The 27052-nt window shown below is 33.5% G+C and overlaps 2 protein-coding genes across 2 annotated transcripts in view; one reads left to right on the top strand and one right to left on the bottom strand.

The window, feature by feature from the left end:
• LOC149908679 (homeobox protein Hox-A1-like) overlaps nt 1-16824 on the top strand; it is a 47246-nt gene extending 30422 nt beyond the window's left edge. Inside the window, exon 2 of the mRNA XM_090102146.1 lies at nt 15370-16824. Within this exon, the coding sequence (XP_089958272.1) occupies nt 15370-15758 (389 nt within the window). The 3' untranslated portion in view covers nt 15759-16824. The remainder of the gene's footprint in view (nt 1-15369) is intronic.
• Nucleotides 16825-18591: 1767 nt separating this feature from the next.
• Nucleotides 18592-22067, bottom strand: LOC149908678 (saccharopine dehydrogenase-like oxidoreductase). Its single transcript, XM_090102144.1, has 8 exons — nt 21899-22067; nt 21356-21543; nt 20937-21066; nt 20628-20733; nt 20313-20384; nt 19669-20041; nt 19093-19187; nt 18592-18806 (listed from the first exon to the last, which is right to left on the bottom strand). Exons 1-8 carry the CDS (start codon nt 22065-22067, stop codon nt 18707-18709), a joined length of 1233 nt encoding a protein of 410 aa, XP_089958270.1. The 3' UTR covers nt 18592-18706.
• Between the last annotated feature and the right edge of the window lie 4985 nt (nt 22068-27052).

The raw sequence follows: 27052 nt of genomic DNA, 5'->3' as shown, positions 1-27052 counted from the left end.
ATTCCTTTTTATTGGCGTATTGTTTTGTTAAAGTTAATTATAAATATTGTAATACAAATAGCTGTAAGGAATCTATGTATGTAAAAAATAAATAAATAAATATATGGTATTTTATCTACCAATCTGTTTATCGATATCTAGATTTATCTAACGTGACGTCATATCTAGCTAGAAAACTTATATCGCAACAACTTATATTTATAAACTTTGCTTTGTTTATAAATTAGTTTATAATAAATTATAAAATAAAGAATTATATTCTTTTTTCTTATATATAAAATTCTCGTGTCACAATGTTAGTCTGCATACTCCTCCGAAACGGGTGGACCGATTCTCATGAAATTTTCTGTGCATATCGGGTAAGTCTGAGAATCGGCCAACATCTATTTTTCATAAGTACCACGGGCGAAGCCGGGGCGGACCGCTAGTTTTACATAAAATTTAGTTGTTTATCAAATACCTACGTAAATAAACCTATATATTTGAAAATAATAAGTGTTCTTATTAATAAATCTATAACCTATACTAATATTATAAAGCTGAAGATTTTGTTTGATCTCAGGAACTACTGGTCCGATTTGAAAAATTCTTTCGGTAATAGCCTATTTATCGAGGAAGGTTATGTATCATCACGCTAAGACCAACAGAAGCGGAGCCACGCGCGCCACGCGTGTGAAACCGCGGGGCGCAGCTAGTATTATGTAATAGGAATCTACCTATTATAAAATTATTTGAGTTGTAACTATGTATTTATGTATTTTCAGCATTTAATTACACATATTTTCGTTACACTTGTCTATTCATAGATTTGTTGCTATCATCTTATCTTATATCTAAATAGGAAAATTCAGTAGATAAATAAAAATTTAATACATTCTTACATTGTGTTATTTTAAGTGGGTAACATCAAGGAGCTGTGTCCTGCGGTTTTACCTATTGGTCTATGTGTGTTGATAATAATATTATAGCCGTAGCTGTATGTGTGTGTAAAAGCTGATTGTTTCTATTCTCAGTTTTGCCCTTCGAAGAATTAAAAATGTTTCGGAAAAGTTTTCTTCGGACTCCGTGTGATCAAAAGAAACTTCTAGAATGAATTAGGTAATTCATTTGAGATTGCGTTTTAAACCCACTGTAGGTAGGTAAATTAGCAAAGCATTCCTTTATATGTACTACACTATAAGCTTACCGCCCGCGGCTTCGCCCGCTTTGACTTAAGACGATACACAAAAAAAAATCCACTGCCTGGCGGGCGGAGTCTAATAGCTCGCTATCGCGAACGCGGGTGTGCGCGAAGTCATTCTTGCAAACTCGCCGCGCTGCCGCTGGCCGACTCGGGACAAACATGTATGGAGTCGTCATACAGTTATAATATTGTTATACATTTATTTAATTGTTGATTCATTGGTTTTATTTTCTTGCTAATAAACAAATAATCTTCTTTTTAACAACTACTTAGACATTATTAATAATTATTTTTATTTCGTAATGTTTACTTTATTACAAAATAATACAGGTTATAAATAATCTTTAAAATAACAAAAAATATTGTAACTCTGAAAAAATGAAATGGTACTCAATAACGCGGACTACTGAATTGATTTAGATAGAATTTGATGCTGACGTAGATATTACATCATGCCCAGAAATGAAAGGTACTATTTCTGAAAGAAGTTATAAACCCTAATTCTTCTCAGTCAAAGTCAAGAGTGGAAGATATCACCAAGGATATCACTAATACAGTAAAACTGATGCGAAACTTTGGATGTTAATTTGTATATTTTTTTGTTAGTTGTTACTTAATCACGTCAAGACTACATTACCAATTTTGATAAAATATAGCTAATTGCCTGGATTTACACATGGGATACTTTTTATCCGAACTGAACACTTCTGTGGGATAAAACAGGATTCACGATATAACCTAATTCCACGCGGGCAAAGCCGCGGTCGGAATGATATTTTTTTAAATAAAAAAATTGTTAAAAAAAAACACAAAATATATTGACGCATATATTTATTTTTTGCACTCTATTATAATTGTAATTATTCATTACAAATAATCAAAATAAAATAGCCAGAACAAAGTTAGGCCCTGGTAGGGTAGGTACTAGGTAGGCAGGTACAGCAATGTGAGACGAACACTGGCTTATTTATACCAATAATAATGTATTATAAACATTAAATTAAGTTTACAACAAAAATACATAATATTAGCTAATGTGAAAACGAATCAACCAATCATCCCACAACAATGAAATGTGCACACAAATATTCATCCAAATCGGTTCATGTGATTAGGAGGAGTGACTGCAGCGCCATCTTCCGGGCCCAATTGTGTTTCCAGATCACCCAGGATCAATTTAATATACTTACACAAAATTTTTCGAAATGAAAACTCACATTACTATGTAAATATGAATATAAACCTGTTTTAGTACTAAGCAATTTCCCGCACAGGTGTAGTAAGTATAAATGAAATAATATATGCGCTACACAGACCAAAAAGTTTGAGACGATGTAATAAAAGTTTCACTTTAAAATATCAACATCAAATTCTTTATACAACATACTTATCTACTACCTACTAAGAAATGTAATTCTTGAAATTTTTTCGTATTTTTTTTAAATATAATACTACTCCAATGAGCTCCTGTTCCATATTACGTCCGCCATACTTCCACTAAGTTCACCATGATTTTTTATTTCTTTGCACTTTGTTGCTTTTTGTAAAAAATGGAATCATGCGATAAAACCAGTAGAGCGTTGATAACATACATTTTTGACTGAATAAAGGTACTTACGAAGGAGTGGGTTCACATGATTGTGAACAATCAGTGGGTTTATTTTCCTTCTGGATTCCGGATTTCTGAAAAGATTATCTATGCTATAAATGAAAAAACCTTACACATTCGTTATGTACTTAAAACAGGGGTACATATCAAACATCGTCTATAATACAATTATCATCAAATTTAAAATAAAACCAACTTACTTCATTAATTTGTTCCAATTGTGAGCATTCTTTTTCCTCCAACCTTTATGTTTCTTCTTCTTATTTTCTTTATTGTCCCCATTTGTCTTATCGTGTTGTCACCCTTTGTTACGATTGCGCGAGCGACACAAGTTCCCCGTGTGATGGCCGTAGCGGGAATGACTCGTGCAGCGATCGGGGTAGGAAGGTACAGGGCGGCTCTCGCTATATTGGCTGGTCGCGCGCTAATTTCAAGTATTTCTTGTTTATTTCCAAACCATCGCATATTTCAAAATTCTAAATCGGTAGACGTATAGATTGTATATTTTATAGTTAATATCCAAAAAGTCGTAACTTTACGTTTGTTATTTTGAAGATGCCAGAGATTAAAAAAAAATAACAATGAGAACTTTGTATTTTTTTTCTATCGAGAAAATATCATGGAATCATGTTTCTAAAACGGTAGACGTATTGTGTTACTATTGAACTTTCTTGTCAAGAATTTTCATCACGACAACTTTAATAATATAAAAATTACGAAGGTTTAAAAAGGGCCGTAAATGTTAGAAAAATTAATTCATCACCTTAAACCTAATAAATTAAATACCTACCTTCCTCTTGAATCACTATCTATTTAAAAAAAAACAGCATCAAAATCCGTTGCGTAGTTTGAAAGATTTAAGCATACAAAGAGACATAGGGACAGAGAAAGTGACTTTGTTTTATTATTTATACTATGTAGTGATACAAATTCAAGTACATATTACGTATAAGTATACATGTGTATGTGTACATACTTAAAATTATCAACGCGTGGCGAATATTTTCACTTATCTTTATCAATTCAGATTTGTCGAATTTACAAATTCACATCAAAATATACGTTTTGTTATCAATAGCCTTGCGATAAAATCCGGTTAATCCAAAACATTTCTGGGCTTTCAATGATATTTCTTATATAAACGGTTTATAGGAAGTAAATTATTGCCTTAAATATAGGTATGTACTTACATTCACTTTTTTGTGTGGATAAGGTAATAATTCGCGATTGAATACCTACCTAGATCGAAAACCTAAGTGTATTACTAGGATAAGGTAGAAAAAAAATCAAAAACCAAAACTGACTTTATTATCTGTAGAACCCAAGATTATGGCGGAAATCCGCCCGCTCAAAACATCTATCGCTATAGGTACTAATATTATAAAGAGGAAACGTTTGTAATTATGTAGGTAGGTATGTATGGTTTTCACGCTTAAACTACTGGGCCGATTTCAATGAGATTTAGCACACATATAGAAGGTAACTTGGATTAACACATAGGCTAGGTTTTATCCCGGAAATCCTACGGGAACGGGAGATACGCAGGTTTTTCTTTGAAAACGCGGGCGAAGCCGTGGGCGGAAAGCTATAGTCTTAAGGCCGTGTACGCGGTCCGTGCGCTGTTTGGCTCAAATATGTGATTTTTCAAACCAGATTGTCCATCAACCAGTTATCTTACAAACATATGAATTACTAATAATTTTAGGAAATTTTATTGTCTATGTAGTTAGTTAAGAGTTTTTTTCAATTAATACAGTATTTGTGAATACTGAATACCATCAAGATAACTGAGCCGATGATTACTTGATTTCACTTTTAGTGTCAATTTCGAAGCTAAAAATATCTGAAATTGCTGACAGATCTAACACACAATTATTTTTAACTAACTGCAAAAATCCTTATTAAAATAGTTAGTTAAAAGATTTTTTTTATTTTGGACTCCTAACTTACTTACGAAATTAAAATCCGAACAATGTGAATTTTTTTAGAAATTATAGTCGACAAAATGATTATTTTCACCAAGATATTTGACTTTATTGAATATAATTTATACATATTGCAATAAAAGAATGTCTTACTTATAAGATAAAATTTTAAAAATCAACTGAGGTACCTCTATAATTTTTCTACAAATTTTTTTAAAGTACTATAAAACACTGCGCGCGACCCGAATCCCGATTAAAATCTTAAATCAGTCGGCAGCTCCCCTGAGTATATATGTTCTGTGGTCGGCAGCGAGCCTTTCCAGAGAGAGGACATGTTGCTCGGCGCTCTCCTGTGGACCTATGCTGTTCATAGTAAAAGGATAGCGCAAGCCGCGATCTATCGTAATAGATCGCGGAGATTTTGACTTGCGTTAAATTGAATAAGCGCTCTTAAAATAAAACAAAATGTAATAGCCAGTAGGCAGCTACAGCGTCCACTATAAACCAAATGTAGTAAATGAAATAAAGTCGTGCAAATCATCACTGATTTAAATACAGGATTTAAATAATAAAGTTACTAACTTAGGAAATATTTTGATGCTTTGATTTCGCGATAAGAATGCAAACGTGACATCCGCACTGATAGATAAGATATTCAGCAAATAACACATAAAAGTGTAATATTAAGTTATGATTTATGAAGGTGTAACTTAACGCAAATTCAAGATTTCGGCAATAACTTAAACTTTACGAGTGCTTATTTTTATAGAAGTTTTTGTTTATAGTTTAGGTTATTAGGTATACAGATTTCTCATTATTTTAACAACAATAGATCGGTACCTACTACCTATAACAATATGGTCATTTCTATTTTGAGTGTGAAATATAATGATTACATATGTATTTCCGTTGGGTACCTATGTCGACCTGATCGATAGGTTGTATTTTATTTACTACCTATTTAATATTTGTTGTAATTTTCAGTAAAACGGGTGACCTGGCAGCAGGCAGACGTTTGCCCATTGCCGGGTTAGTTACTAAATAGTACTTAGGTAGGTAAATAATTAGTATTTTTAGTTTCTACTAATATCTGAGGTTATTATCTACTAGCTTTCCGCCTGCGGCTTCGCCCGCGTTTTCAAAGAAAAACCCGCATAGTTCCCGTTCCCGTGGGATTTCCGGGATAAAACTTAGCCTATGTTACTCGTGGATAATGTAGCTTTCGAATAGTGAAAGAATTTTTAAAATCGGTCCAGTAGTTTATGAGCCTATTCATTACAATCAAACAAACAAACAAAGTTTTCCTCTTTATAATATTAGTGTAGATGTAGATAAACATTAATATCTATGTTATACCTACCTAGGTCACATGAGTAGAAAGACGGAACAGAGACTAAGCTTCAAACAACCGCGCGAATCGATTGCACTACTACAAGTACGCGGGGCATGTGTGTGTGACCGCAGGCCGCTTGTCGCGTACGCAGCGATTCTGGAAAAAACCGGTTTGCGCTTGCACAGGCTGAGGACAGTCTCAGGGTTGATACGACGCACGTTGTTTGTTTTATTAGTTGCAACTTGCAAGTTTGAATATTTTAATATAAAACGTAATATTTTATTGTTAAAAATGGTTGTTTATTGTACTGTGTGTATGAATAATACTAGAAAAACTAAAAATATATCATACTTCAACTATCCCAGGGAGTACAATAGGTGAGTAAATATTTTGATTATTACTTTTTCAAGTAAGTACCTACTTGCGTTTATTTTATTAGGTCCTTTTTTAATAAGAAGAGAATTGTACACGGTGTGTTTTTACCTTTCATTATTATTACAAGTTTAACATTTGTAAGTATGTATGTAATTGTGTGTAATTATAAAACTATTTAACAAATGTTTTGTTTAATTTGTCTTAACCTATTGTGACAACCCTACCAAAATAGGTAACAATTTTGCACGTTCTTAAGAAGCTTAGTCTCTGTTCCGTCTTTCTACTCATGTGCCTAGGTACCTAGAATAAGTTTACATTTATAATCATCTCTTACATTTCTTATAACAAACTACAAAGTAAAACTCGATTGCCAGCTATAAAAATAATATCCCCATAAAGCTGTAAACACGTTTATGTTGAGAATATATTCCTTCCCCCAACCCTAGAGACTGGCCTCTGTCACGCACGATTGATCGCGCATCTAGCCGTCTCGTTTGCACAATGTTATTGCTGTGTTTACATATTTTTATTTTTTGTTATGTTATTTTGGTAATCCCGTAATATTTAATACTACTGTTAATGGACTTTTAATGAAATAAGTAATAATACATTATGAATTATTTCAATATTCCATATCTACTGTATTATTAGTTATTACTTAATTATTTCATAAAAAAATCAATACAGAATGTAAATTCTATACGTAAAATATGCATTTTCGATTTTAAGGTTTTTGAAAAGGTAATACGGAATACCTACATAATATTATACCTACTTTATATTTTATACTCAAAAAATTAACTTACCTGACCAAAAACCAATACATTCTTATTAATAACAGAAGACAGAAATGTGTGCTTTCTACTCAGTATCAAATAGAAACTAATTGACATTTGACACATCAATTTCTTAGAACCTAACCGTAATTTATATTTAACTAGAGGTCCGCCCCGGCTTCGCCCGTGGTACATATTTCGCAATTAAAGGTAGCCTATCCTTTCTCGGGTATCAAAATATCTCCATACCAAATTTCATGCAAATTGGTTCAGTAGTTTAGGCGTGATTGAGTAACAGACAGACAGACAGAGTTACTTTCGCATTTATAATATTAGTATGGATTAATAATTTTATCACACAGTTTAACAGAAACGACGCGACGTTGGAACAGTCGAAGCCGGGGTGGCAATGTTATGAAGTGACATAAGCTGTCAATGTCAATTCTTTGGTTATCTGTACACAACATCTACGAGCTGTCAAATTGACAAGTTAATATTGTACCAATAATTACCTCGCCTTGTGACTTGTGGCTCAGGTGTCGCATGGAAATGTGAATTGAACAGTCTATCCTGTTCTTATCCTGTTAGTTAGTTGTACAAATAAAATGCAAATTGCATTTGTTGTAAAGTAATTGCTTTAAATGTAGGTGTCTTTAAAATGTGGATACATTAATTCCTATATTAAATAATAATAATCTTTATTGGCCATAAAAAATGCGCGAATTTCTTCATAAAAAATATCTTCATAAGAAAACAAACATCAAATTAAGGGCTCCATGGTAAAATTGAAAACCTCGTTGACGTCTAAAATGAAGGTATTATCCACCCTTATCATGAAATTTGTCAAATACATATTAAAAAGGCACCCCAAACCCGTACCCTGCGTGTGGGGTGATCATCGACTTACCAGCTTACTTCATTCTTTTTTAAGTGTTCCATTAAGTATAATAAAAAATATATTTTAGATTCAAATAAAAATAATACTTAGGTATAGTTATGTATTATTTTTTATAAACTATGGACGGAAATAAAATCTAGCCGTTGTTTAATTGTATCTTGATACCTAATATTGAGGCTTAGTTTAGGCTCAGGTTCCCCAAAATTAACAATTGGTCAAAACGCGTTTCAAGAAACGAATACAATACAAAAAAAAATGTTGTGTGGTTTTATGAAACCACGGTAAAAGTGAAACTGTTCGAACGGTTCCGAACACTGCTTTGTGTAGCGCATGTCGCGTGTCGGTCGGCTGCCGAGTAGGTATACCTACTCGGCAGCCGCGATACACGCGACATGCGCTACACAGACCAAAAAGTTTGAGACGATGTAATAAAAGTTTCACTTTAAAAAAACTTTTTTTATAATCGATGAAATGCCACTTTTGGGCAAAATTTTGCGTACAGATAACAGATGGTAAGTTTTTTTTAAACAATCTTGAATCTTCTAGGTCCAGGATACCTATGCGAATCCTGATGATCGAAGGGTCCAATCAAGAAATCTGAAAAAATCATGTGCATACGTATCGCACATTTTTTTACATTACAAATAAAAACATACTTAATTTTATATTTCGCAAAAATTCTGAATTTTTCATAAATGAGATAATCTTGTCGTCGAAGCGCACATACCCCAAGTAAATACACTGGTGATCAGTCAAACCGACAGCCGTAATGCATTGGCCCAAATTATTAATATTCTGCCAACCCCAACCGCTCTGCCTTTTGACGAAAAACCAAGTGGCTTTTATAATTTCATATTTAAAGGTTATGATAATAATAGTGTTGATTGAAATAAAAATAAATTTAGGTGAGGTTTTTTCGTGAACAAAAGATAGAATATAAAAGAAAAATACTAAATTGAAATGGCCAAAGTATCAAAACGTGAATTGAAATTCATATTCTTACTCGGTAAAGTAACTTCTTACTAGTTAAAGTAGTTCCAAATTCTACGAAAAAACCAGAAAAAACCTTATTTCGTATCACTTGCAAACTAACAAGATTATATTATGGAAATTCTAAAAGCATTTTTGTGTTTATATAAAAAGTGTAATATGAAAAATTAATAAAAAGCTGTATCAAGAGTGATATGCACAGGATTATCGGCTTAGCGCTACCTAAATATTATACGTTATACACAATTTTGCTTATACCACGGATTATCAGAAGCTTTAATAAAACTTATCGATTTTTCTAATTTGAACCCCAGTTTTTTTTACGTATTATTTTCGTTACAGCTAAGTATTTTCATTCAATTTTATTTAGATAATAACTTTTATTTTTTACCAAAACTATTGATCATTATAGTGTACGTTTAAACTTTAATGTATTTTTTAACAACAAAATATTACAATTATTTATAAATTTTGTTTTTTCATTTTTGTAATATACCTACTATGTAATACGAATACAATACTAACGTCCTCCCCACAGGTCCTCCCCAATAAATATTAAATGAAGATGCCTACAATGACATATCTATCGAGACATCTATGCAAATCGGACCAATGTCAGCTGCTTTCGAATTCAATTTTTTACATAAATTTTTCGAATAAAGAATTTGAGCAAACATGGCGGCGATGAAAAAAAAATTGGAACGCATCTGCTTCATTGTCCAATTCCGACCAATCGCATCCGTTCGCGCTCCCCTGGCTGTCAGTTAACTGTCAATTCTATTTTTTTTTCTGTTAGGGCGTTGACGGCTCTGTACATGGCCAGTCGTGGTTAACAATTGAATTGATTGAATTATAACCAATTCTGGTCATTACGTTATTGTATTATTACCACCCGCATTGTAAATAAAGGGTTTACCCGTTAAAAGCTTTTATGATGGACATCGATTGAATATTTATGAAAATTATGTGATAACAACTTTGTAGATGCAAATGTTAACACGGCTATCAAATACATTTTATTGTTATTACCTTTGTCATAGATATGGGGATGAGTAAATAATGCATGTTTAATAGTTTTATAGGCAAGAGATAAAGATAAAGTACCTAATAGGAATAAAAGATTAGTAGTATGTACGCAAACCAGTATCAGTATTAGCCATATTGATAATTATTTTAAGTAGGTATAGAAAGATTTCTAGTTTTAATACTTAAGATTACAGATTACACACATGTGGGGTATTTAGATATCATGCTGTGGATTTATGAAAAACAAATAAGGACATCAGAATCCAAAAATGTTTAAATTGACATGAGATATTGACAAAATTATGTCAATGTTAGTTGGTAGGTACCTATACTAATAGCAGTAGCTAAGTAGGTATAAACTTATCAACTAGAAAGAAAATGAACTAAATATTTTTATACCTAATACAAAAAGTTTAGGTGTCTTATTAATTCTTAAATTTAATATTAAAATTGTAATCTTATTGTAAATATTGCAGGCTGTTTGTTTTATTTATTAAAAAAAAATTGTCGTTCTTATTTCAAAAACCGAAGCTGGTTTGCGCCTTTTTGTCAATAGACCATAGACTAAAAATAAGCTATTGCCCAACGACCTTGATCACAGAATCACGCAATATTGACGGAGTGTGTTTGTCAAACACAAAAACGGAATCACACGCAAGTTGCGACTGCGCAAACAGGCTGTAATGGATTAGTGGTGTACCGGCCTTCTCCGGTTACATGCGCAAACAGGGGGCGAGCTGTGTGCGGGAGGCTTGTGTTTCGACGCAAATGTAAACCTGGTAAGATGAGGTCGTTTTAAATGAGCTTATAAGAAACTGAGCTTGAATACCTACTGTCAACTGTGGTACATTTACATGGTCTTCCTAAGCTAATCATAATAATTTTTACTGAAAACAGGCTAAGCTTTAAACTTTCACGTATTCGCAAAATTTAGTATGAATGGTTATAATGATTCCCCAGAATATTACTTCGACTAGCACGTAATATCAGTAAAACCATTACAATAATAATATATGCCACTAAAAACGAATAGTCAATCTGCTAAACGCATAGTTTCGCGTTCGCCAATGTTGTCACAGGCGGACTGTGAAAACTGTTTCCATTACCATTCGGAAAAACTATAAAAATATTATACTTATATAACGAGATCCTAGTTGACAACTAACATTTTATGGTTTTACTACTACCTACTAGCTTTCAGCCCGCGGCTTTGCCCGTGATTATTCACAGGAAATTCCCATCGGACACTACGGTAAAAAAAGCCTATCCCAGTCACCAGACACATAAATCTATCACATTTATAGATAATACTTATTAGATAGTAAGGATAGGTAACTAATAATAATAATAAACTAGCATAGGATAGCTATCATCGTGAAATAAATAATTTCGAATTTTGCTAATTGATATCATTCAAATGAGAATTTGTAGTGGGTACCTACTCTTTTTTTAAATATTTCAAAGCTTTCATGTCCATACAAATGTATGAAATACTGCATTTTCTCGTGCCGCCTAAAACAATGGACACAACAGTATAATGTCCGAGTGTTTCGGGTATTGCACAAACAGACACACTGTTTGCACTTCGCTAACGGGTTGCGACTGTCTCGGGTTACCAAATATGGGATTTCTGACTGAGATGGGATTACTGTTTCGTTCTTGTATTGTTATTATGCGCTATGGCCTAGGACAATAGATATAAATTAAGTTTTTCAATAGTGTAGATACTTTTTACTATGTGTAACCTACATAGGTACTCTTAGGCAAAGTACTTCCTTGATTTTTTTATATTACATTAGCCATTACTGCTCAGACTCATAGGTATGCCTTCCATAGCACGCTATGGAAGCGAAGCGAGCGAAAATAGAAAATAGCGAAGAGAAATATATTTCACAAAACTGCATTGAAACACAGAAACAACTATGTAGGGATCAGAGGTATACAGCCTATACATGGAGATAAGGTTTTATATTATTTATGTATGTATTTATTTGACTAGAGGATAGGGTGGCCTTCTCTGCTTTTTTATGTAGGTACAATGTCTATATATAATATGTATAGGTACTGCTTGTTCCTCTAAATGTCACACAATGTACCTACATTTTAATAGTTTATATATTTTATCAATAACTATTTCCACCTGTGCACTGTCAAATAGATTATTCTTTTATATCTACATTAAAAATGAAAGTAACAAAAGCGAACGACAACTCATTAAACGTCCAATACGAAATTAATTAAAAAGCAATAAGAACACGTGTACCGGACAGACGGACGGACGTGCCAATTATCGGACCAACGGATTAGTAAAGGGTGATACTTTTATTGCTTTTGCTAAATGTTCCCGAGTTTCGCGTAAGTCAATAATTGGAACAAATGATTTTGACCACCCGCTTGAGAGACTGACCGCTGAAATCGGCCGTCTACATTGTAGATGTAAATTGTTTCAGTGAGCGTTTAAATTACCTGTAAAGGAGTTCTAAACTGGAAAAAAAATAGAAAAACATGCGACAATTCTTTGCGAATGTTCATATTTCGACTATTTTGACAAAGTATACCCCACCTACCTCTTCATACATGTGTAGGTATCTACCGAAAAAAAACATAAGGAGAAACACGAAACACGATACAAAATATTTCGTAGGGTTCTGAAATTGAATTCGTTTTGCAACGTACGAAAAAGAACCAACGTTTCCAGAAAATATAACAACGGAAAGCGTCGGTTTGTGTATGAGACGTAATAACCAAGAAACGGATGAAGCAATTGAAATTTGTTTATTTTTGTTATTATACCAGACCTGATTGAGGCTGTTAAAGGATGCACTTACTTATAGTACGAGATCCGGCTGCAGGATCAGTGCGTTCATCGGTTTTTTGCTGAAAACCGAATTTTTATGTATATTTATAATTAGGAGAATATATATCGACTAGGTTGCCAGTCAAAATTTGGCCGCAAGCATGTTTAATTAAAATTTTTCTAATCGATTTTTGGGAAAAAAATTCGTTCACTTGTTTTTTGAATAAAATGTAGTCTACATCACGTCAAATGATATAAAAATTCTAAAAAATCACGGTTGCCGCTTTTCACCTGGCCGCAACATCTTGGCAGCCTGGTGCAAACAGGTATGATTTCGATTCATTTTTACGTTCATAACGCACATTTATGAATCATATATCAAATTAAAGCTAATTTTTTTCTATTTATTATCATATATGGTTGCCTAATTAAATCTGGCCGCAAATAAGGGTTGCTGGCTTATAAAAATTATAAATATAGGATTAGTGCGTTCATCGGTTTTTTGCTGAAAACCGAATTTTTATGTAACTATATGTATTTATAATTAGGAGAATATATATCGACTAGGTTATCAGTCAAAATTTGGCCGCAAGCATGTTTACACTCAACCTTAAATATTCAACATCTTTAACAGCCAGCAACCCTTATTTGCGGCCGGATTTAATAAGGCAACCATATATGATAATAAATAGAAAAAAATTAGCTTTAATTTGATATATGATTCATAAATGTGCGTTATGAACGTAAAAATGAATCGAAATCATACCTGTTTGCACCAGGCTGCCAAGATGTTGCGGCCAGGTGAAAAGCGGCAACCCTGATTTTTTAGAATTTTTATATCATTTGACGTGACGTAGACTACATTTTATTCAAAAAACAAGTGAACGAATTTTTGTCCCAAAAACCGATTAGAAAAATTTTAATTAAACATGCTTGCGGCCAAATTTTGACTGGCAACCTAGTCGATATATATTCTCCTAATTATAAATATACATAAAAATTCGGTTTTCAGCAAAAAACGATGAACGCACTAATCCTATATTTATAATTTTTAAAAGCCAGCAACCCTTATTTGCGGCGGGATTTAATTAGGCAACCATATATGATAATATATAGAAAAAAATTAGCTTTAATTTGATATATGATTCATAAATGTGCGTTATGAACGTAAAAATGAATCGAAATCATACCTGTTTGCACCAGGCTGCCAAGATGTTGCGGCCAGGTGAAAAGCGGCAACCGTGATTTTTTAGAATTTTTATATCATTTGACGTGATGTAGACTACATTTTATTCAAAAAACAAGTGAACGAATTTTTTTCCCAAAAATCGATTAGAAAAATTTTAATTAAACATGCTTGCGGCCAAATTTTGACTGGCAACCTAGTCGATATATATTCTCCTAATTATAAATATACATAAAAATTCGGTTTTCAGCAAAAAACCGATGAACGCACTGATCCTGCGGTGGGATCTTAGACTATTAGGTTTAAATAAAATTTTCATGTCGTTCGTTGTCGCTTAAATAAACTCAATTATTTATTTATTTGAGACTTCTTGTAGAAGTATTTTTGAATGATTTTATTTATCATTTACCAGCAGCTTAGAAATTAGTTTCTACAGAGAAAACAATTCAAAAGTGCTTCTTAAAGTAGTTGAATAAATAAATTTTTGTGACTCTTTGCCTGAAAGCGCTAGAATTGGAACTTAGTGGGTCAGCTAAATGTCATAAGAATAACATTTGATCCTGAGGTACCTGAATAAAAAAGTAACCTGCATCACACTTGTCCTGTAAAAAAACCCATGGTATAAAAAATGGCGAATTCCGATTTCCGCTGCATGACATTCATCAAGTGTCGCTACCACGAACATTAAAGGCACATTTTGTCAATCACGCAGTGGAAGCGGACAAATGAAAACACCTAAACAAATCCAAAGCAACCTGACCGACACGCTGCTCTTACTTCGTGTTGTTTACTTTTCTACAATAATAAACGTCAAAACGTTCACGTTTCGGTGCGAGCGCGGGTTATCTCCCGCCGGGGGGCCGCTAAGAGCCACTATTGAAATATCTTTTATCTCTACGTACCCACATTCGAATTAGAAAAAATTGACACCTGTCATAAATATAAGATCCCACGAATTCTTTGTGCTTTTGTTTAAATAGAATTGCAAATAGAGATGAGGCGGACTTCACGTCGAGGTTCAATGACTCGCTGTGTTTTTTCGATCACAATATTGTGATCAGGTGAACGTTTAATGCATTATTCATTTGACGGTTCGCAAAAAGTCTCCCAGACAATGTGACTTAGAGAGAACATTGCAATCTTTAAAACGTCTACCTCACTAGATAAAAATCAATACCAATTTTATTCTTCAATACAAACAAACACCATTACAACAATACACACCTCCATACTGAACGTCAACACGAATTAATGTAATGCTTCTCTTGCAGCGCCAAAGCTGATGATACCTCCAGCGGACTTCGTGAACCAGGGCGTGCTGGGCAGTCCCCAGGACGGGATGCGCACCCCTACGGGCAGCCAGATGCTCGCCAACCCCCTCCTCAACCTGAACAACACCGGCAGAACCAACTTCACCAACAAACAGCTTACGGAACTCGAGAAAGAGTTCCACTTTAACAAGTACCTCACGCGCGCGAGGAGGATAGAAATAGCATCTGCCCTGCAGCTCAACGAGACACAAGTCAAAATCTGGTTTCAGAACAGAAGAATGAAACAGAAGAAGAGGATCAAGGAGGGGCTGATAGCGGCGCCCGACCTCGCGCCCTCCGCCTCGCACTCCGCCATCGGCTCCAACGAGAACAGCCGGGAGTCCAGCTAGAGTTGTGTTCAGTTATATTGACTCGAAAGTGTGGTTCGACTGAGCGAAAATATCGAACGTTGAAGTACTTACTGTGTGCCAAAATTTTACATTAACTTTTTTAACGTAACTAAGGTTTCACTTCGTCTGTCTCGTGTACAATTTTGGCAAATGGTACGCACGTAGCTTAAATATTTCCAACCGTAATTCAAATCGAACAAAAAGTGGCTAGACCACATTTTATATTTAATATCTTTGTCAAAATATAAGCTCAAATAGATTAAGCTTCATTATATTGTAGACTAAATTAAGTATGTACCTACTTTAATAGTGTTTAATATTTTTTACATATTTTCTCCGAGTCTTATTTTTCATATAATGTAGTTTTTTTTTATTTAACCATTATTTTTGTATCGCTAGCTTTGTATTAATTTATTACATGAAATAGTTTTAAATTCCATAATGAGGTGCTTTGTTTGGTTTATTGCGAAATGAGATTATTTAGACCTAAGTTTACAAATAGCTTTACGGAAATTACAATATTTGAGAAGGACAAAGGAAATAATAATAAGGACTGTTCTAATAAACTTTCTGCGTGCAGAAAATATTATTAGTATTGTCTTAAAACATTTTTAAATATTTTTTTAGATCTGCGGGGCCGGCTTCGCACAGATAGATTTCTTTCTAAATTTTTAATAGTCACTTTTCCAATAGATACCTACTTACTTAGACAAATAAACATATTTGATTTGATTTGACAAATATTATAACCTTTCATCAGCTATTGAGTATGTAACTAATATAACTTATAGATTTTCTTCTTGTCCTTGTCCTTCTCAACCGTGTAAGACAAGTCGTCAACTCAATTTTATATGTTTGTACCGCTTATTCATTGCTGTATAGAATATTTTTTTACTTTACCAAAGCTGTTGATGATTATTTATTAAGCGTATTGTGTTTAGGTATTGTACAGGCTTAGAGATATAGCGCTACCATAGCTGTATATATGACCGATGGTCTGTAGATCGATTGTGTGTATATTTTGTAATCTAAGTTCAGAACTATCAATAAATTAACTATTTTCAAATGAAGTTTTATTTTAAAGAAGTCTTTTTACCCCAATAAAGTTCAGAATATTTCTGGTTTTAAGTGAAATAGGTATAGAAGTAGGTATTCTATAATCTATACTAATATTATAAAGCTGAAGAGTTTGTTTGTTTGTTTAAACGCGCTAATCTTAGGAACTACTGGTCCGATTTGAAAAATTCTTTCGGTGTTAGATAGCCCATTTACCGAGGAAAGCTGTAGGCTATAATATATCATCACGAGACCAACAGGAGCGGAGCCACGAAGGTGAAACCGCGGGGCGCCGCTAGTCTAGAATATTTAGATACTTCTGATTTCTATAATAGTCAATTTTAACCTAATATTTTCACAAATAAAGTTATTTCCATTTGATTGTTGCCCTGATCGATTTTCTTAATAAACAAGGAGGTATACAGCTTTCTATGACTTGACAGACCCAGACCGAGAGAGATATTTTATCTGTGACTGTACTATCTACTATTAGAAATTAGGAAATAAGTCTAAAGGTAGGTTAGTCAAGACTTGTACATTGAATTTTTTTAAAGAAATTCATGGGGCGTGAGCTACAATCGATAGGTATCGAAGCCAAAAATATAGTTTTTGTCTATTATTATATTTATGTATTGCCGGGCTGAACTCAAAACATACTGCATGGATTTACTTCAAATTTGATACAGATAGCTTGAGACCTGAGAAAGGAGTAAGGACATAGCATAGGTTTTATCCCGGAATCTCACGGGAAGCGGTTTTTTCTTTTACTAGGCAGGCGAAGCCGCTGGCGAAAGCCGATGTAACATAAAAATTCACAACTTTTAAATTAACCTTACAGTTTATTTACAAAAATTACGTAATAAATTTGATAAATTACAATTTGATTACATTGTATCAGAACTGAACAGAACATCTGTGACAGAACATTATTTACTTTTTTCTTTACAAAAAACCCCATAAACAAACTACGTACTAGATTTAAGTTAAGTAGCGCCATCTATGAGCTTACTCTGAAACTAAACGTTCAATAGATTTTGAGCTACTAAGGACATCTTGTGGCTGAAAATAATATTAACTAAGTATATTATATTTTAAAATAATTTTTACATTGTTGTTTTGTAATAAAATAATTGATAGCATCATTATACCTATAGTAGATTGTAAAATACATAACTTTAAATTTCATAATAGATTTGTTTTGTTCAGAAGACCTAGGCTAGGTACTAGGTAGGTATAGGGTCTATAATTATTTTTGAAACAAAAAAATCACAGTAGGATGAAACCCATTAGAAAAGGGGGGGAATATGGAAATAAAAATGAAAGGAAACATAAATTACGGTAGATCCGAGTTCGGGAAGTGGGAGGGGGAGCTTTTACCCTTTCTGAAGGCGAAGGCCCTGGGTCTAGTATACTAGTAACAATCACTGCCTACATTATTGCAACAATGTCGCTGCCCTGTCGGTTGTTCCGATATAGGTAGGTAGGTATATGCTTAGGAATTAGGATTATAAAATTACACAACTAATTTTGATTTATTTTTTTAAATAGGTAGTTCTCAGGGCAGTTCCTAATTCCTATAGATATAATTTGTTAAATTTCAGAAAAAGCGTGCGTAGCCGCGGTTGGCATATCCTACTTCCTATTGTATGCTATTTATTAAGTACTTATAGTATTATATTATCTGTGCTATTACACAATAAGAAAAAAATACACTGTAGTAATAACCTGAACATATTTTAAATTGTGGGAAGAAGGAACAAAAAATAAGAAAACCAAAAAAAATTAAAACATTTATTCAACATAACAAAAAAAAACGGTTTATTAACGTCATAATACCATTATCATTAATTATCACACAATCACAGCTTACAATCTATCTACCTACTTATTTTTTAATTCTTATCAATAATTTCAAATTTTAGTTTATCATTGTTATATTTCTGTATTATGCTTGTATTTTTGAACGCAGCACCTGGTGTTAGCACTCCGTATCTGGAATGATAAATATGTTTAGGTAAATAAATCAAACTACGTAGGTTAGTTTTTATAACTTATATTAGCTTCACATGCATGTTTGTAGGTAGGTATGTATGTAACAGACGTTTTTATAAACTCGATTTAGATCTGCAACGGACGGATTTGATTTTTTGTATCGGCGACATTACAATAATTGTATGGTTTAACGCGTTAAACGATAACTTTTAACATTTGCACTTCAATGAGTTTAAACTTTGAATATCTTTTTGAAATACATATAAAAAAATCCACAAAAACTTACGTAGCCGGCATTTTATCTCCCTCTGTTAGAAGTGTGAGCGCAGCGTATACCGCGGCCACTGCGGTTCCTTCATACGGTGCGTTTTTACCTTCCGGCTGTAATAATAATGTTATTTATATTTTATAACATCCTACTAATATAATTAATGCGAATGTTTGTTTGTTTGTTACTCTTATCACGCAAAAACTGCTGAACCCATTTTCATGAAATTTGTAACACACATAGGATAGGTTTAATCCAGCTAATCCCACAAGAACGCGAACTTTACGGGGTTTTCTTTGAAAACGCCGTCGAAGCCGCGGGCGGAAGGCTAGTTATGAAATAATTACTTAGGTTTCTTGTTTAGTTAGGAAAATATCTCGATATATACATGATTCACCGAAAAATTGTCTGCATCTCTCATGCTTGTTTATGAAATACAATAAGGAAATACCTAGTACAAAAAACGTAATATTCTAGTTACTAATGATTTTACATTTTACAGCCATAAATGATTAATATCCTCCACAACTGGAATCATTAAGTTTTTTATCATTCTTATTTACAGTAAGTTACACCCACAGTTACACCACTTACACGAATTCTGGCGACGATGTGATCCCTGGGCTTCCCTTCCACCTCCCCCCTCCAGCCCTCTCCATACATCACATAATCGAAGCTGAGTTCCCCCATCAGCTCCTCATCAGGGTCACCATACGTCACCAGGCCAAACGAACACACACGAGGATACTTGATCAAAAGATTCGAAAGCCGGAATATTTTGCATAAAACGAATAGGAATATGCCGAAAAAGGTAGTGGCGATGGAAGCAAATAGGGTCGGGAAGGAGTGGTATCGTTTGAACTGTATGGGGCGCGAATTAATGTGGTTTTGGGTGCGCTGGACTATGGTTTCCTCGGCGCCGGGGAAGGGCACCGACCAGCGGTTGTTTCTCTGGTGGATGAACGGCCTGTGAAAGAAGAAAGTTACAAAGAAAAATCTGCTAGACAAAATTGGACTATTAAGTAGTGCTCTACTGTGATTTTATTTTGGTCAAAATTTTATTACATCCTTGATCGCACCAAATAGTCAGTAACATTATAAAGAGGAAGCTGTTCACAGGTAAAAAATGAAATAAAACCTTAAAGACGTAACTAACTATAGAATAGGTATTCTTAAAAATTTGGTAATCTTTTAATAAAAAAAATTGTAAAAAAAATTATTGTGTGTTATACCTATACCTTGGCTTCAATTGTGGTTCTAGTTTCACGTTCTTTTTATGAGCCCGATCCCACAGTGGTTTCTCTTCCAATCTGAAACAAAACATAGGTAAGAGAAAATATTATTTTGAGACATCGTTTAGAATAATCAATAAACAGATGATAATGATAACAATTTTTATTTCGGTTTTTCATTTTTTAGAGAAGTAGGAAGTAGGTATAGCTACTTTGATGCACCAAATGTGATTGATAGCAACGGTGACCTTGTCGATAATTTGAATAATATGTATTCATTTACTAGGAGAGAAACAAAATGACTAATACATATAAGCTCACCCATGTATCAACCCTTCCCAAGTACTGTCTCTCATAACATTGGCGGGCCATTTCTTTGCCACCTTCATCTGCGTCGTCAGATAGGCTTCTACAGAATTCAGAGTTCCTGAAAATTAAAAAATAAAATAATATGTACTTGGGAGGCGTTTTTATTACTATTATTACTTTTTTATGTTAATTAATAAGTAATTATAAACTTATTTTTAAACCTATTTCAAAAAATGAAGTTATTCTTAGTATTATCTGCTTAGACTATCTGTGATGTTATGTAGATAATTAATTAGTATTTATTTTTCTTCAATAACTTACCTTTAAAGTTTTGCTGTAGGAATACGACCCCCAGGTCAGCAGGAATGCATCCCAGACCGCACGCGTTGATCACAAACACCCCCTTCTTTCTAGCTGCTTCATCATACTTCGCCAGGATTTTCTCTAGAAACTGTCATATTTATTAATAGCTCCCACAAGTAAAGTACTAGTAGAGGTCTTACAGTAATTGACGCGGACGTTGAAATGATATTATTATAATGGCTACAACTTACAGAATACAGGTATACGCATCTTTTGTGTTTCATGTAAGGTAAGGTAAATGCCAAATGGTATAAGGATAATGGTAAATAATGTGGCTGCTAGGCAACTTAATCCATACTAATATTATAAATGCGAAAGTAACTCTGTCTGTCTGTCTGTTACTCAATCACGCCTAAACAAGTCTGTCTTAACCTTACCGGCAGTTCGCTACACACGTCCACATAATGCGTCTGACAGTCTACAGCAGCTCTGACCACAGCTTCCCCGGTGGTCACATACGGGCCGCAGCAGTTCAGCACAACCTTGCATTGGGAACACATCGCTTTTAGAGACTCGTAGTTTGTGGTATCGGCGGCTATAATCTTTATAAGTGATGTATCTTCGCCTGTAAGAAAATTTTACGATCGTTTATTTTACGTTGGACATAATATTTATTACGAGAATTAATACAGGCGTAATCATTTACAAATTTACAAATAGATAGTTAAATTTTTGTTCGTAAGTTTGATAAATATATAATTCATAATAGATATAACTAAACAGCATAAATTCTAATGAGAACGGCAAGGTGTACCTATTAACAATTAAACATACTATATTGCTATAAGAAGTAAGTACCTAGGTACCTACTTTTAATTTGTCATACTACCAAAAACCTAGTCTCGGTTCAACCAAATATAAAACCAATCAGGGATCCGTGCTCGTAGATACCTAGGTACAAACTAACAATCAAAACGTACCAGCTTTCACAGAATCTCTCAAAACACGTTCCAATTTACTGTTTGACCTGCCAGCGATCGCCCACCGGATTTCCGGATAATTTTTACATATCCTGAACATTTCTGGGACGACAAAGCGGCCCGTGTAGCCGCTAGCTCCGAAAATTATGAGGTCCAGTCTAGCCGCCATGTTAGCTATTTTGAATTAGAAATAATTAATGTTAAGTAGGTATGTTTGGTAAATGGTATATTTTTAGTTTGTCATATTATCAATCAATATATAGGATAGGTAGTCGAAAGAAATCATAAGAAAAACCAAAAATATATCCTTCTTTTATCCTCTCTTTGTATCCTTCTTTTCGGACCTATATTTATTCATAATTTATCGTATAACTGTGAAAATAGAAATCAAAGATTCTTCACCGTGTAGGTCACGTTAGATATAGACTACAGACACACACAAACACCCACACATTTATCATATATAAAACGTATCTACCTATGTACCTATGTAATGTATGTGTTAACAATAATTGACCCACCGAGTCTCATGATGACTTTAAAGTTTTAAATAATTGTAATATAGGTACCTAGTCTAGACTCTAGTAGCTAAGTAAGTAGATATTTAGACTGTGTGCAAGATTATTTGAAGATCATAATGCATTCGACGTGCATATTTAATTCATTATTTAAACCTATCTAATGAAAATAACAAAAGGATTAAAAAATACACAAAAATTAGATATACTATATATCAAATTTTTGTGTATTTTTGTGTATTTTATAAATATGTTCGATATTAGTTAGTTATAACTAACTAAAAAATTAATTAATAAATAAATTTATAGTTGAAGAATAGAAAAAATTCGATCTGGAGGCAGGACACAGTATCGATTTTTTCTATTCTTTTTTTTTTTTTCTTTATTTAATACGAGAGTTTGATCATACTTGATCATGTCACTCTCAAAAATAAAATCAAAACAAAACAAAGTACATTATTCTAACAGTAAAGCAAAATAATATTATCTACCGTCTACTTAAACCTAAGGATACAATTTTAATTAATTTTCTCGCTTCATTTGAAGTCGGACGGGCTAAGGCCTAAGATACTATTACAAAGGCCTAACTTGAACTGACAATCAAATAATTCCTTCCTCTCTTCTTCATTCCGGACACATTCCATCAAAATGTGATACGTATCTTCAATTACACCACATAGGCTGCAATTAGGGGAATCCGACAATTTCATGAGATGTGCAAATCTATTTAATGGAATGTGTCCAGATCGTAACCTTCTTTATAAATTAAATAAAGAATTTCAATTCCATATAAAACAAAAAATCTAATTCTACAAAATTAATTTCCGAAATATCTATTTCACAGATGACCTAGTACCTAATTTTAGGTAATCGTATAACTACTCAATACTAAGAGACAAAATATTAATACATAATATTACATACCTATTAAAAACCAATCAAATTATCTTAACACTATCACTTGTATTCAAAAATATTTTTCTTCAACTTAGACGCTTACGTCCAAGCAACTTAGTTTACTTATTATGATTGTATCAAATCTTTGTTAATTGATGATTTACCTAATTTAAAACTCACAAAAAAAGTCGTTAGGTACTTTGAATAATTATCCACAAAAAATTGATACTTATTTTCCGACACAAATATTATCACTTAAAACTGTTGAAAATAAGGTAAAACATCCGTTGCAATAGATAACATAACTAGTGTTCTATATTATACTGATTTAGATAAGAAATTGAGAAATTATACTCAATAATGAGAAGTAAGTAATTTTTGCTCAATAACGGCTAGGGACATAACTTAGGTACTCCGAGATCTGATCAAAACTGACTTATTTTAAATTACCCACACTCAGAAATATTTAATATCTACATAACAATTGGTAAAATAAACGACATCATTTGATATTATCATAACTATGCAGATACAATAGTGTTCATTAATTATGCAATACACTTGAACACACAACACACCTTCATAAATAAATTGAACCGTCTGTCTGTATGTACTATGTCAATATAATTTGGTATTCGAGTGCAATATGTTTTAGGATAACCTAAACAATCTTTGTTATGTTTCTCCCCCCTTTTCGTACATTTGGAACGACTGAAGCAATTTTCATCAGACTTTACCTACACCTACTAGTTACTAGGTACCTAATATATGGTACAAAAACTATATTATCTATTAGAAAAATACTAAATCTAAGCAAATCCGTTGTGTAGTATTAAAGATCTAAGCATACACACATACAGATTAGAACAGACGCGGGAAGCGAAACTATGTACTGACTAGTGATTTTGAATTTCTTTATCAACTGCAACGCAAGCACGAACGATGTCGCGGGCACAGCTAGTGTTAAAATATTGTTGTCAATACAAAGCTAAAGGAGTAAACCGTGTCCTTTTGCTTAGTTATGTATTCTATAACTGTATCAATAACAATAATCAGATGGCTTGTGTTCACAGCTTGCAAAAAGTCTATGTTTATTCACTTGCATATTAAGATTAAATAATAATGAAATAATTTTATTAAAATAGCTGAATTATTCAGGACGTTACGACGATGACGACGATGGGAATGTTTAATGTAACTTTTTTGGATGTTATTATTGTAATTTTACTCATTTGGTAAAGGCTATCGATATCAGTTTAAAGTTTTTTGATATCTGCAATGATTACGGAATAATCGCCTGAGCACACTTAGGCGCTGACTCCACGAGCGAGAGAATCGCGGCGATATTATCGTCGTGCCACGCATTTCTATACACTCTCTATGGAACCGTCTCCACACGGCGATATTATCGCCGCGATGCGACGAGTGGCAATGAGCGCGCAAAAAGTCATTACATCGTCGCTAGCCCGCCGCGACTAGCAGCGGGCCCGCCACGCGCTCCCGACGAGCTCGCTGTCAAACGCAGCGGCATTTCAGCGTTGCCTCTGGTCTTCTCGTAGTTCTCTTCAAGGAAACGTGACGATACCGTTACGAGTCGCCGCGGAAGCGCTGCGATTCCGTTACGACTCGCGACGATACGCGGCGGAATTATCGCTCGTTCGTGGAGATTATCCGACGATATAAGGGCGGACTCGTCGCGATTCTCTCGCTCGTGGAGTCAGCGCCTTAACGATTACACCCTGTATATTTAGAATTTAGATATAGATATACAGCTCTTTACAATAAAAGCATTAGTTTATTATTATTCATACGGAATTAACACCGTGAATTTGTGCTTTACTTATTATATTCACAAAATGAGCCAAATAATTAAGAAAACAACAATATATAACACCCTAATTAATGAGAATCATAACAATGTAATTAAGAATAAGCCGGATACATAAAACTTTATGTGCCTTCTTATTAGGTAGGTACATCACTACATAGTATAAAACAAAGTCGATTTCCCTGTCCCTATGTCCCTATGTCCTTATGTCCCTATGTCCCTTTGTACGCTTAAATCTTTGAAACTACGCAACGGATTTTGATGCGGTTTTTTTTAATAGATAGAGTGATTCAAGAGGAAGGTTTATATGTATAATAACATCCATTAAATAGTGGAGAAGTACTGTTATTTTTGAGGTTTCTAAAGTGATGTCGTAAAAAATTACATTTTTTCCGCTTACATTGCAAACGCAGGCTGAACCCTACGAGTTTTATCAAAATAATGTACTAAGTATTATACACATTGAAAAGGTCTATAGAAAAGTCCGCGATGGTATATGTCTATCTCTTATGGATAACCCACAATAACATTTTTTTGTCATTTACTTTTTACGAAAAATAATGGCTAATTTTCGATGCGATTTTAACCAATACAGCATTAATCCTTAACCAATTAAATACCTTGAATACATTGTTCGTTTAATATAGATCTATATGGCCCTTTACACCGTATGATTTAAGTGAATATTTTCGAAGATATTACAGATTTAAAAATTGCGGGACGTAGTTTTTGCGGCGGTACCGGCCGGCCGCCAGGCTATCTATACGAAGTCGGAGCGGGCCGCTATGTTTTTATATACAACGTTCACAGTTTTTCTGTAGTGTATTTAGTATCAGCATTGCACCCGTGCGAAGCCGGGGCGGGTCGCTAGTACGAAATAAATTAAAGACTAGCTGCGCCCCGCGGTTTCACCCGCGCGCGTAACTCAGTTTCTCATGATCCAGTGGAAATATCGGGAAAGTGGGAATATAATAAAAAATAGCCTAAGTTACTCCTTATAACAACAGCTATCTATCAGTGAGAGTCCCGTCAAAATTGGCCCAGGCGTTCCTGAGAATTGCCGGAACAGACAGAAAAATTTGTAAACATTACTATTTTGGTATATGTTCAGAGTATATATACTATATATCCTATGCATTTAGTGAATATTGGGTATTTCCTTAGAATTTAGATCATTAAGTGTTATTTCAATATTAGATTTTTAAATTTAGATAGAAGATACTCCAATTTTATTATTGGTATAGCTAGATGCGGCCTGCGTATGAGATTCTGAAGTTCTGGATGACTGAATCACATAGAAGCCAAAATACTAAAAATATTTTGATCAAAGTTCACAGTAGAAAGTTACAATTTTAACTATTACCTATACATGCTTATTGTCTTATTAATAACTAGCTTTCTGCCCGCGGCTTCGCCCGCTTTGATTTAAACATAATACATAAATTATATACTAAAAAGTTTCAGGGAGGTAGTTTATTTATATTTTGTTCTTTATCATTGGTTTTTAATAGGTGATAAAGGTTTCCGCAGCGTGTGAAACCTCTTTTCTTATTACAGAAAGTAAGGATTTCAAATTTTTATCTAGAAGTGAAAGAAAAGGAAAAAAGAAACAAAAAGTATTTTATAAAAACATTTATTATCAAACTGGTAATTTATTACATAAAGAACATTTATATAAATAAAATAGTTTGAAGAGTATTAGTAACAAGCGAAAATAAATGCGAAGTAAAGCGTTAAGATGCGCACGCGCAGAAAACAACATTGAATGAATAACAGTAGAAAAATACACTTTTTCTTAATATAAAAATAAATCGTATTTTATTTAAGGCACTTTCCATAGATTTAATGAAAATAAACTTTGAAATATTTTTGAAATGAAACTTTTTCTTTAAAAATTTCAAGGTCGCGTCA

This window comes from Colias eurytheme, chromosome 5 (genome assembly GCF_061535395.1).
Source record: "Colias eurytheme isolate Ceu_HAF_F1 chromosome 5, ilColEury1 Martin Lab GWU primary, whole genome shotgun sequence".
In the NCBI taxonomy this organism is placed as follows: Eukaryota; Metazoa; Arthropoda; class Insecta; order Lepidoptera; family Pieridae; genus Colias; species Colias eurytheme.
Note: the sequence above shows the minus strand (reverse complement) of the source record. Positions and strands in the feature narration are given on the sequence as shown.

What these genes read in the sequence shown, in the direction of transcription:
- LOC149908678 (XM_090102144.1), bottom strand. Translation starts at nt 22,067, where the DNA reads ATGGCGGCTAGACTGGACCTCATAATTTTCGGAGCTAGCGGCTACACG. An exon ending in ACGTGTGTAGCGAACTGCCG is followed by an intron (nt 21,067 to 21,355) that starts GTAAGGTTAAGA and finishes TAAATATGACAG; the next exon opens with TTTCTAGAGAAAATCCTGGC. An exon ending in GGAGATAAAATGCCGGCTAC is followed by an intron (nt 18,807 to 19,092) that starts GTAAGTTTTTGT and finishes TTATCATTCCAG; the next exon opens with ATACGGAGTGCTAACACCAG.